Source organism: Myotis daubentonii, chromosome 12 (genome assembly GCF_963259705.1).
Source record: "Myotis daubentonii chromosome 12, mMyoDau2.1, whole genome shotgun sequence".
Lineage (NCBI taxonomy): Eukaryota > Metazoa > Chordata > Mammalia > Chiroptera > Vespertilionidae > Myotis > Myotis daubentonii.
Window position 1 is genome coordinate 34,898,412 of NC_081851.1, and position 12,048 is coordinate 34,910,459.

At 51.8% G+C, this 12,048-nt stretch overlaps 2 protein-coding genes across 9 annotated transcripts; both read left to right on the forward strand.

Annotated features, from left to right (window-relative positions):
- Positions 1-7: 7 nt before the first annotated feature.
- Positions 8-3,078, forward strand: AUP1 (AUP1 lipid droplet regulating VLDL assembly factor). Of its 4 annotated transcripts, XM_059659349.1 has the most exons (12): positions 17-200; positions 281-418; positions 497-647; positions 851-1,035; positions 1,289-1,361; positions 1,456-1,529; positions 1,743-1,809; positions 1,911-2,013; positions 2,145-2,264; positions 2,376-2,491; positions 2,677-2,795; positions 2,905-3,078. In XM_059659349.1, exons 1-12 carry the CDS (start codon positions 151-153, stop codon positions 2,939-2,941), a joined length of 1,233 nt encoding a protein of 410 aa, XP_059515332.1. In that variant the 5' UTR covers positions 17-150; the 3' UTR covers positions 2,942-3,078. The 4 variants fall into 4 exon arrangements, with proteins under 4 accessions (XP_059515336.1, XP_059515334.1, XP_059515333.1 ...); XM_059659351.1 differs by lacking the exon at positions 2,145-2,264 and having other exon boundaries at positions 13-200; XM_059659350.1 differs by lacking the exon at positions 2,905-3,078 and having other exon boundaries at positions 13-200; positions 2,615-2,750.
- A 140-nt stretch (positions 3,079-3,218) lies between these two features.
- On the forward strand, positions 3,219-10,458 carry DQX1 (DEAQ-box RNA dependent ATPase 1). 5 transcript variants are annotated; one of them, XM_059659343.1, is made up of 12 exons: positions 3,219-3,600; positions 4,328-4,582; positions 4,815-4,999; positions 5,383-5,767; positions 6,113-6,346; positions 6,436-6,535; positions 6,638-6,796; positions 6,880-7,071; positions 8,804-8,923; positions 9,093-9,283; positions 9,575-9,765; positions 9,988-10,458. In XM_059659343.1, the coding sequence occupies exons 2-12, from the start codon at positions 4,346-4,348 to the stop codon at positions 10,142-10,144; spliced, it is 2,151 nt and encodes a 716-aa protein (XP_059515326.1). In that variant the 5' UTR covers positions 3,219-3,600; positions 4,328-4,345; the 3' UTR covers positions 10,145-10,458. The 5 variants fall into 5 exon arrangements, with proteins under 5 accessions (XP_059515326.1, XP_059515328.1, XP_059515325.1 ...); XM_059659345.1 differs by lacking the exon at positions 4,328-4,582; XM_059659342.1 differs by lacking the exon at positions 3,219-3,600 and having other exon boundaries at positions 4,327-4,582.
- The last annotated feature ends 1,590 nt before the right edge of the window (positions 10,459-12,048 follow it).

The window sequence follows — 12,048 nt, forward strand, 5'->3', positions numbered from 1 at the left end:
TGGGGCGGCTAGCCCTTCCGGGGCGCAGGAGGATTTCGGGTCCTGGCACCCAGGGCCGACGCCCGGAGACTCCGCCTTCCCAGGAGCCCCTGCGGCGGGTCGCGAAGATGGCGGCGGCGGCGGCGGCCGGACACCCCTAAAGCAACCGCGATGGACCCTCCCCAAGCGCCGGGGCCGGAGCGACTCTTTGACTCGCACCGGTAAGAACGCCCGCGGGGAGACACCGGCGCCCGCGCTCCCTCGGCCCTCGGCGCCCGATCATCCCGCCTCTCGCCCCCAGGCTCCCGGGTGACGGCTTCCTGCTCCTCGCGCTGCTGCTCTACGCGCCCGTCGGGTTCTGCCTCCTCGTCCTGCGCCTCTTCCTTGGGATCCACGTCTTCCTAGTCAGCTGCGCGCTGCCGGACAGCGTCCTTCGCAGGTTCCGACCCGGGCGCTCGGGGAGGGTCTGGGCCAGGTTCGGCCCGAGCAGTGCCGTCACGATCGCCTGCGCCCGCAGGTTCGTGGTGCGGACCATGTGTGCGGTGCTGGGGCTCGTGGCCCGGCAGGAGGACTCGGGACTCCGCGATCACCGCGTCCGGGTCCTCATTTCCAACCACGTGACGCCTTTCGATCACAACATAGTCAACCTGCTCACCAGCTGCAGCACCGTGAGTGGGGCGAAGCCAGAACTCCCGGGGCAGTGCCGGGGGGGAGGGGCCCAGCGCCAGGCCACCCTCTGCCCGCCCGGTGTTGCCTGGGACGCCACCAGATACTGAGCCGCACCCCGAACCCCGTTTCTCCCCCCGCCCCCCATTTGTCAGTTTTGTCACTTCACAACATTCTTCTTGCCTTCTCTCTCCCCTGTTCCCAGCCTCTACTCAATAGCCCCCCCAGCTTTGTGTGCTGGTCTCGGGGCTTCCTGGAGATGGATGGGCGGGGGGAGTTGGTGGAGTCACTCAAGAGATTCTGTGCTTCCACGAGGCTTCCCCCAACCCCTCTGCTGCTCTTCCCCGAGGAAGAGGCCACCAATGGCCGGGAGGGGCTCCTGCGCTTCAGGTGGGTGAGCACAGGTATTGGCCTCCACATGTCTTGGTAGTCAAGCTTGAGGGCCCTTGGGTTTTCACGACCTTCTTCAGCCCTAACCCCCTCCATTCTTCGTTCATTTCCTTCCTGTCCACTTTCGGCTCTTACCCCAGTCCCGTTAGTCCCCAAGTATCCACGTGGGCAGTGTGACAGTTCCTGTTTTGAGTCAGGTATGAGCTGCCGGCTGGGCTGGCTGGAGTCCCATTCTGTTCTCTCTTCCTTCCAGTTCCTGGCCATTTTCTATCCAGGATGTGGTACAGCCTCTTACCCTTCGAGTCCAGAGACCCCTAGTCTCTGTGGTGAGTGCATGTTGCATAGGGAGTCCTTGGGGCGTGGGGGAGAGTTTCCCACTCCCGGCCCTGACTTGGATCTCACTTCGTGCCTTCCTCTCAGACGGTGTCAGATGCCTCCTGGGTGTCAGAACTGTTGTGGTCACTTTTTGTCCCTTTCACGGTGTACCAAGTAAGGTATTGTCCTCATTTTTTGGTGGCTGGGAAAAGTTCACCTCAAGGTCAAGAAAGTAGTTGCCTCTGCCCTGTCCACTTGCAGATCTTTTAATAGCAAGGTTCCACCAGAGGGGCATACAAAGAATTTACTCTCTCCCCGCCCTCACCACCACTATCCCAGGAAAAGAGGTATCAGCAGGTGCCCCCAACATGGCCCTGGATTGTTTTTTGCAGGTGGCTCCGTCCTGTTCATCGCCAGCTAGGGGAGGGGAATGAGGAGTTCGCCCTCCGTGTACAACAGGTGGTAGGGTACACAGGCAGGGTGGAGTCGGGGTCTTTCCTCAGGTGGAGAGGGACGAAGGCTTGAGACCTTGACACTCCCAACCTTCCGATTCTCCCTAGCTGGTGGCCAAAGAACTGGGCCAGACAGGGACACGACTCACCCCCGCAGACAAAGCAGAGCACATGAAGCGACAAAGACATGCCAGATTGCACCCCCAGTCAGGTGTGTGGTCCCTGTACACCGAGCTTTTTGTTTTCCTTCAGCTCATTGTGATGTCCTCCCTCTTCCTGTGCCCGTCAGTCTTTCCTTCCTCCCCGTCTCCACTCACCGTATTTTGGATTTCTTTTTTGCAGCCCAGTCTTCTTTTCCCCCCTCCCCTGGCCCTTCTCCTGATGTGCAGCTGGCAACTCTGGCTCAAAGAGTCAAGGAGGTTTTACCCCATGTGCCACTGGGCGTCATCCAGAGAGATCTCGGTATGGGAAAGGGTAGCCCCACACAGGAAAACACAGAGAGGAAAAGTGGGTGAAAAGGGGGAAAGGTGAGCAGGGAAACAGGCCCCTTCTCCTCTCTTCCCTTCTCCCCAGCCAGGACTGGATGTGTAGACTTGACTATCACCAATTTACTTGAGGGAGCTGTAGCTTTCATACCTGAAGACATCACTGAGGGGACCCAGGCCCTTCCCACAGCCTCTGCCCCCAAGGTGAGACCCAGGAAATGGTCAGACCCAAGTCCTGGGGTGGGTGGGGCAGTCTGCATACTCCCTTTCCCTGATGTCTCTGTTTTGATCCTGAGACCCTAGCACAGTGCCTCTCTTGCAAAGTAGGCATTCGATGCAGGTTTAATGATGATGACTTCGCAAGCCCTCTGACATTGTGATCACCTCAGTTCCCCAGCTCTGGCCCGGTGACCCCTCAGCCCACAGCCCTAACATTTGCCAAGTCCTCCTGGGCCCGGCAAGAAAGCCTACAGGAGCGCAAGCAAGCACTATATGAATATGCAAGAAGGTGAGGGGCTTAGAGAATAATGGGTAGGAAGGGGCAGGTTGAAGAAGGGAGCTAATTATGGAGTTAATATGGCAAAGCCCACACGCTGTCTCCCCCCTGTGTCCCACAGGAGATTCACAGAAAGACAGGCCCAGGAGGCTGACTGAGCACACGATGGCACCCAGAGCCGCAGGACGGAGCCTGGGGGCAGCCCTCACCCAACTCAACAGGCCGGATGGGTGGGTGGTAGAAAGGGAGAGATGGCTCCCCCCAGTATCACATTAAATTCAGGGCTTTCACTCAAGGTCTCTGTTGCCTCTCTGGGTCTAAAAAGCATCCTGAACAGGTTCCTTTTTCCTCGTGTGGGTGGAACGGGGATGAGGTCGTCTTTGTAGGTTTGTGGGGGGTGGTCAGAATGGAACTGTCTGAAATCGCCTCCTCATGTCAAGAAATGAATGATGTTAAGGAAGTGTAACTGAACTGAAGACCCAACAGCAACTGAACACAGCTGGGGTGTTCAGCCCAGGTTTGTGAAGAAACAGCTGCAAAACTACAAGTCCCAGGATGCCTTTCACTGAACATAGTTTATATAGAGTTCATACGCCCAGTGTGATAGCTGGAGTCTGTTTTCCATAGGCTCCTGACTAGGTTAAATAAGGCGGAGCAAATGGCTCCACCCCAGAAGTGTCTAGAATTGTATTTGAGCCAAGCCCCAGGGTGGAGCCGGAACTGACCTTTGTACTTCATGCTGGTCAAGGTTGGTGGGAACTGGCTGTGTGGTTCTGGAACTGGCTGCCGTCCTGACACGTCTCAGAGCTGCAAGCAGGTTTGATTCCAGGATCCTGTGGCCCTACTCCCCTCCTTTTATTCTTTATCCTTTTCCCTTGGGGTCCTTCCCCCGGGTCTCTGCTTGCCCTGAGGGCTCCTGTGTTAGTCACAGGATTTTTACTACCTGCTTCAGGATAATCCACTTCTGATAGTCCTTTACTTGGAGACTTAGGTCTCCACTATTTCCTGGCAGCCAAGAAGTGCTGGGAAGGACCTGGCTGGGTGGTTCAGTTGGTTGGAGCATTACCCCGTATACCTCCATATACGGATAGGTGGAGGGTTCAGTTCCTGGTCAGGGTACATATCTAGATTGCAGGTTCATTCCACCCATTTGTGCATATGGGAGGCAACTGACTGATCTCTCTCCCTCTCCCACCCAGCCCCCCAAATCAATAAACATCCTCAGGTAAGGATTGAAAAAACAGACACACACAGTCCTGACAGGTGTTCTCAGTGGTTAGTGAGGGCCCTGGACACCAAAGAGCCTCGGGTTTGATTCCTGATCAAAGGCACCTGGGTTGCAGATTCAACAACCAATCAATATGGCTCTCATATCAATGTTTCTTCAAAAATCGGTGGAAAAATATCCTCAGGTGGTGATTTTTTTAAAAATGTTCTTGGAAGGATGGACCTCAGTGCATTACCAGCTGAGGGTAAAAGGTTGGGGATCAGGGCTGAGGTGCAAAGATGGTATGAGGCCTTAATGACTGCCCTGCCTTCTGTAGGTACTGCGGTGAGCTATCATGGCCTCTCGGCTTCTTGGCCTGACAGAAGAGTCTGGCCTGAGCCCTGGGGAGTCTGAACTGGCTGTGAACCCCTTTGACGGGCTTCCCTTCTCTTCCCACTACTACGACCTGCTTGAGCAGCGCCGAGCCTTGCCCATCTGGGCTGCTCGCTTTGTCTTCTTGGAGCAATTGGAGAGTAGCCCCAGTGGAGTGGTGATTGTGTCTGGAGAGCCTGGCTCTGGCAAGAGCACCCAGGTGGGGGTAGATTCTGGGAGAGACAAGGGGAGAGGCTAGGAAATTGGCCCTTCCTTGGGCATAGGGGGATTGGACTGCCAGGGGTTATGGGGGAGGTAGGCAAAGGAGTCAGGTTAAGCTGGCCCCCGGGTGGTAAAAGACCAGTGTATGCCCCCAAATAAGGCCATAGCTCCCCTAGCCCTTCCGACTGAAGTCCTGTGTCTTGCTGACTGGTTGTCCTTCCCTACCCCAGATCCCTCAGTGGTGTGCAGAGTTTGCACTGGCCAGGGGATGCCAGGTAACTGTCACTCAGCCCTACCCTCTGGCAGCCCTGAGCCTGGCCCTGCAGGTTGCTGATGAGATGGACCTGACCCTGGGTCATGAGGTTGGATACAGCATCCCCCAGGAGGATTGCACTGGGCCCCAAACCCTGCTCAGGTGAGGCTTCTTCCAGGCCTGATTCAAATCCAATTCCCCTCACGCAATAGGAGCAGGCCCAGCCCTCTGACACCTCACCATACCCTCTCAGCCCAGCTCGCCCTTTAAAGCATGCACTATGCATTGCTGAATTAGACTCTTTAATCCTAGCCTGGACCTCACATTCATCCTCACACTCATTACAAAAGTCTGACTTTCCCAGCTGGGGTACAGCTTCTGAACAAAGTGTCACCAGTCAGTAAGGTTGTGGGTCACTGTTAAGGAATTCAGTCACAGTCTTTTTCTGACCTTAACTATCAAAATCTAGGCTCCCTGGGTAGAAACTCCCCTGGACAGGCTGGCCAATATCCACACTGACTCCTGCCCACTGCCAATGTCAACAGGTTTTGCTGGGACAGGCTGCTTCTTCAGGAGGTGGCCTCAACCCGGGGCACTGGAGCCTGGGATGTGCTGGTACTGGATGAGGCTCAAGAGCGGTCAGTGGCCTCAGACTTGCTCCAGGGGCTGCTGCGAGATGCCAGGCTGGGAAACCTTCCAGGGGACCCCAAAGTGGTGGTGGTCACTGACCCAGCCCTTGAACCTAAGCTCCAAGCCTTCTGGGGCAATCCTCCTATTGTACGTGTACCCAGAGGGCCTGGCAGGTGTCCCACTCCCACCTACAGGGACACTGTCCCTCCTGATCGAGTGGAAGCTGCCTGCCAAGCTGTGCTTGAATTGTGTCGAAAGGAGGCTTCAGGAGACGTGCTAGTGTACCTGCCCAGTGAGGAGGTAAAAAAACGGGCTGCAAAAGGAGGTGCTCCTTATGCCACCTTCCTGTCCTGGGAACGGGAGCACTGCTTGTTAGGAACACTGGAGTTGTAATATTCGCTCTCTGTTGGGGTCCTGGGGAAACACTCAAGGATTTCAGGGTAAAGATGTCTACTACCCTCTTTGTTATTCCATCAAATGCAGAGATTAGTGGTTCAATGAATTCCTGAAATTATAACACTCCCCAACTTTTATGAGTATGTGCATTTTTTCAGAGTGAAGGGCCATAGCTTTCATCAGTTTTTCAAAGAGGTCTGTGACCCAAAAGAGGTAAGAAGTGCCCTAATACCCCAACCCTCTCCTCAGGAAATTTCCCTGTGCTGTGAATCCTTGTCCAGGGAGGTAGGGACCTTGGCAATCCAAGGACCTCCACCACGGGTGCTGCCCCTTCACCCAGGCCATGGTCAAGCTGTTCAGGCTGTGTATGAAGACACAGACTCGGGTGCCCGAAAGATTGTGGTCACTCACTGGCTGGCTGACTTCTCCTTCTCCCTCCCTTCCATTCGACATGTCATTGACTCAGGACTGGAGCTTCGAAGTGTGAGTGACAAAGATGAGGGGTTGTGGAGGCTAAAGATATGAATGGCCCACTCTAATCTGTCTTGACCTTGGTTGGCGGGCGGTGACAGGTGTACAATCCTCAGATCCGAGCAGAATCCCAAGTGTTGAGACCAATCAGCAAGTGTCAGGCAAAGGCAAGACAACTACGGGCAAGAGGGGCCCCTCCAGGTAAGAGCCTTTGCCCTCCCTGACATCGCCCATGAAAGTCACTGACACGCAAGCCCCGAGAAATCTACAGTGGTCTTCTTTCCCAGGTCTTTTTCCCCTCAGGATCCTGCCTCTGCCTGTATCCTAAGTCCTTCCAAGAACTAGAAGCTACCCCACTGCCCCAACCCAGGGTGTGTGAGGAAAATCTGAGCCCCCTGGTATTACTGATAAAAAGGAGACAGATTGCAGAGCCAGGGGAGTGTCACTTCCTGGACCGGCCTGGTGAGCACTCCTCCTGCCCAAGTCCTGCCGTCTGGCCACAGGCTCTGAGGTCCTCTGCGCTATAAGCCCTGTTTCCTCCCCAGCTCCAGAAGCACTGATGCAGGCCCTGGAAGACTTAGACTACCTGGCAGCCCTGGATGACAACGGACACCTGTCAGACTTAGGTGTCATCCTATCAGAGTTCCCTCTGCCCCCTGAGTTGGCCAAAGCCCTGCTGGCTTCATGCGAGTTTGAATGTGTGGATGAGATGCTCACCCTTGCTGCCATGCTCACTGGTATAACTCACCTCTCTCCCTGGCTCCTGTGGCTACTTCAGTCCTTCCCCTTGGTGTTTTGGTGCTCCAAAGGCTAGCCCTTTCCCCCGAGCTCCAGTTTCTACCACGCGATGCCTACAGAACCAGGTTTCATCAGTTATCGCTCTTCTGTCTCTTTAGCCTTTTTCCTTCTGCTGGTTCTTCCTCTCAACATGCTTGAATCTCTTCTATCTGTTATTACTCAAACTCTTCCCCCCTCTTCTTCAACCCTGTACTCCTCTTCAGCTAGATGGTCTAATCTCTACCCTATTCCATCTAGTGTATTCCTCACCTACCACACTCCAGATTCAGGTCCACCACCACACTGAGACAGCTTTCAGCTCACCAGTGACCTCCTGAAGATCTAACCCAGTGAACACTTTTGAGCTCTCATTCATGACCTTTTTTCCCCCTCTTTTTTCAGAGAGGAAGGGAGAGCGAGAGGGAGAGAGAGAGAAACATCAATGATGAGAGAATCATTGATCGGCTGCCTCCTGCATGCCCCCTACTGGGGATCGAACCCACAACCCGGGCATGTGCCCTTGACCGGAATCAAACCTGGGACTCTTCAGTCCCTAGGCCGACGCTCTGTCCACTGAGCCAAATCGGCTAGGGCTCATTCATGACCCTTTGACACTACAGAATGTTGGCCACTCCTACCTTGAAAGTGCCCCACTAAACTTCTGTGACCACTCCTCCTGGTTCTCATCCTACCTCCCTACCATTCCCTTAATGTCTTACTTGGGCGCTTCATCTTCTGCTCATCCACTGTAAGTTGGACCTCAGGGTTTTGTATTCTTGCCCTTTGTGTCTTCTCATTCCCTGAACTCTCTAAGCAAGTTCATCCACACCCATGCTCTGAAGGGATACCCTCACACTTAAAATATGCAAACCTTGTATCTCCCTGTCAATGCCATTCTTCTGAATCTTAGATTTATATGTTTAACTCCTGATGGGCGTGTCTACCAGAACAGCCCTCAGTACTTCAAGCCAGAACTAAACTTGAACACTTTCTTAAATGACCTTCTCACCACAAAATGATACCATCATCTCCGCAGCTCCATTACCCTCATTTTAGACTAATCTATCTCTGGTTTCTTTCATTTTTATCTCTTAAGTATTATTTTAATTAATCTGCTATTCTCCATACTCAATGTCAGGTTCTGTCAGTGCTCAGCTGGACTCCTTCAGTAGCCTCCTAATTAGTCATGTGAATTTTGAACTTCTTCAAACACAGGAACTCTCTTACTTAAAAACTCTTCAACAGCTATTTTTTACCTTCTAGACAGACTGTAAACTCATTTACCTACCTCCCCAGCTTTATCCCCTGTAACTGCCATGCACGCCATTCCAACCACCCACACTAGGCGCTTGCAGTTCTCCAAACATGCCATGCTACTAACTTGCTGTGCCCACAGTCCAGAATCCTCTCTCCAGGCCTTTGCCACTGAGCTAATTCCTACTCAACCTTCAAATATTGGCCCACACACGTATCTTGCTCATCAAGTTTGTTCACTTGTCTCCCACCAGACTCCTTGAGGACAGAGACTGTCTTTCATTTACCTTCAATGTCTAATAAAGTGCATAGCACTTAGAAGTTATCAATATCTTTTGAATTAAGTCCCCAAAGTGACATTTCTACCCTTGTACCTTTCCACCTGTTCTGCTATCCTTTCGCATTCCCCCAAACATCCTTCCTCTCTCCTGCCTGCAGCTGCCCCCGGGTTTACCCGTCCTCCACTCTGTGCAGAGGAAGCTGCTTTACGCCGGGCCCTGGAGCATGCGGACGGTGACCACAGTTCTCTGATCCAGGTGTATGAAGCCTTTCTACAGAGTGAGTGGCCCACTCTGCATTGTCTTACAGAATCCCAGATATTCCACAAGTGGTGTGCAACCGGCTGACAGATCTCTATGCCTAGGAGGAGGAGGCCCTTTGGCCAAGGGTTTGGTTCTTTCAGGGGTCTTAAAGGCCTTAGTTGTAGCTGGTCCCTTTCCTCTCCTAGGTGGAGCAGACAAGGCTTGGTGCCAGGCTCGGGGTCTAAGCTGGGCAGCACTGTGCCAAGCCCAGAAACTTCGAGGAGAACTCCTAGAACTTATGCAACGAATTGAACTTCCCTTGTCCCAACCAGCCTTTGGCTCTGAGAAGAATCGCAGAGACCTTCAGAAAGCACTGGTGTCTGGATACTTCCTTAAGGTTAGGGGAAAGAGTCGGGGTCATGAAAGGATTGGAAGTCAGACCAAAGATGGGCATGCCATCTCTGAAAACTGGGGCCCAGATGGCCATTCAGAGGATTCTATAGAACCAGCAGAAACTTCCTTTGGGGTACAAGGAGCTTTTGGTGTGGAGGAACTATAACATCTAGAGGAAATGCTTTACTTTAATGCTCTCATCACCCTTACTAATTCCTTATCTCCCCTTACTTTTTTTCTACTGTCTGCCTCTTCTCTATAACTTATTCCTTCAATATCTTTGCCTTTCAATGAGGTGGCCCAAGACACGGATGGGACTGGAAATTACCTGCTCCTAACGCATAAGCATGTGGCCCAGCTCTCCCCATCCTGCTGCTACCGAAGCCGCCGGGCTCCAGCCAGGCCCCCACCGTGGGTGATTTACCACAGTTTCTCCATTTCCAAAGACAACTGCCTTTCCATTGTTTCTGAGATTCAACCACAGATGTGAGTTCCATGACACCCCTCCTACACTGCCATTCCTCTTCCCGGGGCCAAAAATATGGCTGGGGAGTTAGTTAGAGAGCCTTAAGAAGAAGAGGGAATCATAGTGGTCTGTAGTAACATGATTTGAGAAGACAAGGTTTGTGGAAGGGATAGTAAGAAGTTTAAAAATATGCTTTATGAGAGCGTATATAGAAATCATCTAATTCTGACTCTCTGTGTCAGGCTGGTGGAGTTGGCCCCTCCATACTTCCTGAGTAACCTGCCTCCCAGTGAAAGCAGAGACTTCCTGAACCAGCTGAGGGAAGAAATGACAGATTCTTCAACAGAGAGTGAATCCTCCTCCACCCAAGAATTTAGAGATGCCTGTGTCCTGCAGTGACCTGCCTGAGGAATGGAGCAGATCTCATCTCATTGTATTCAATACTTCCTTACTCTGGCACCAAGGCAACCAGCCAGATTTAAAAGCCGGAAGTTGCCCCGCGGGTGTGGCTTAGAGGTTGAGCGTAGACCTAAGTTCGATTTCCAGTCAGGGTATGTGCCCAGGTTGCAGACTTTGTCCCCAGTAGGGGGCAGGCAGGAGGGAGCCAATCAGTGATTCTCTCTCATCATTGATGTTTCTATCTCTCCCTCTCCCTTCCTCTCTGAAATCAATAAAAAAATAATTTAAGAAATAAAATCTTAAAAAAGAAAAAAGCCGAGCCTGGCTGGTTTGGCTCAGTGGATAAAGTGTCAGCCTGCAGACTGAAAAGTCCTAGGTTTGATTCCCGTCAAGGGCATATGCCTGGGTTGTAGGCTTGGTCCCCAGTGGGGGGCGTGCAGGAGGCAGCGGGTCCATGTTTCTCTCTCATCATTGACGTTTCTATCTCTCCCTCTCCCTTCCTCTCTGAAATTAATTAAACCATTTTTTTTTTTAAAGCCAAAAGTTTAAGATCAAATATAAATCTTGGAATCTGAGTCTCAAGGATTGGTAGGCTGGGGCCCTGGCCACGTAGCTCAAGTGATTAAAGCTTCGTCCCAGTATGCCAAGGTTGTGGGTTTGATCCCCGGTCAGAGCACATATAAGAATCAACAATGCACGCACAAATAAGTGGAACAACAAATCAACCAACCTCTCTCTCCCCCACCACCCCCCCTCTCTCAAATCAAAGAAGTGTTGGGCTTGGAATAAAAGGAATCAGGTAAGCCACAATCTACATAGGGTAGGACCCTTTCCTTAGCCTTCTATTTATTGGAGAGGGACTGACATGCCCCCATATCCTCAACTTAAGCTAAACTATTCTTGTGCTTCCTTTTGAGCTACAAAAATTCTTTTTCTATAGTGCCAACTTTGAGGTTGGTTCTGCAGCAGCATATACAACATGAGGTATCCCGGCTAATGTGGCTAAGTATTTGAGCATCAACCCAGGAACCAAGAGGTTGTTGGTTAAATTCCCAGTCAGGGTACATGCCCAGGTTGTAGCCTTGATCCTCCTCCAGTAGGGACTATTCAAGAGGCAGTTGATCCATGATGTTCCTCTGTCATTGATGTTTCTATCCCTCTCCCTCCCTCTCTCTCTAAAAATCCATAATAACATTTATAAAAACAAAGAGTTAAAGATGACACAGGCCGAAACCGGTTTGGCTCAGCATCGCCTGCGGACTGAAGGGTCCCAGGTTCGATTCCGGTCAGGGGCATGTGCCTTGGTTGCGGGCACATCCCCAGTGGGGGATGTGCAGGAGGTGGCTGATCATGTTTCTCTCTCATTGATGTTTCTAACTATCTCTCTCCCTTCCTCTCTGTAAAAAATATATATATTTTAAAAATAAAAAGATGACATAGTATCAAAGACTCAGGGCCAACTCCTCAAGCAATATCCCTTTGCCAGGCTCCCACTTCTGGTCAAGACTTTGTGCTATGGCTGACCTAGCTGTCACTAATACAGAACATGATTAGTTTGACTACAGTTGGCCTCACCCTGCCTGAAGCTCACTTGCCTCTATTATACTGCTCCTACCGCCAGGAAAGAATTGGGATGCCAAAGGAATCAGACAAAATCTTCCCTTTTGTCCTCATACAACTTAAATCCTGCTCCTTCTTAAACCTCAAGACTATTGCAACCATCCCCAAACTCTCAACTTTCCATGTAAAACTTCCCAGCAGCCCCTGGCCCAGCTACAAGCTAAAGTCTTTAACAACTTCAGGGACATCATGCTTTCCTTTCTTTCCAGCTGGGTACTCCTTTCCCTTTCCTTCCCTTGGACTACTAACTTTGATGACCTCCATTCCTTGCACATTGTAAATGT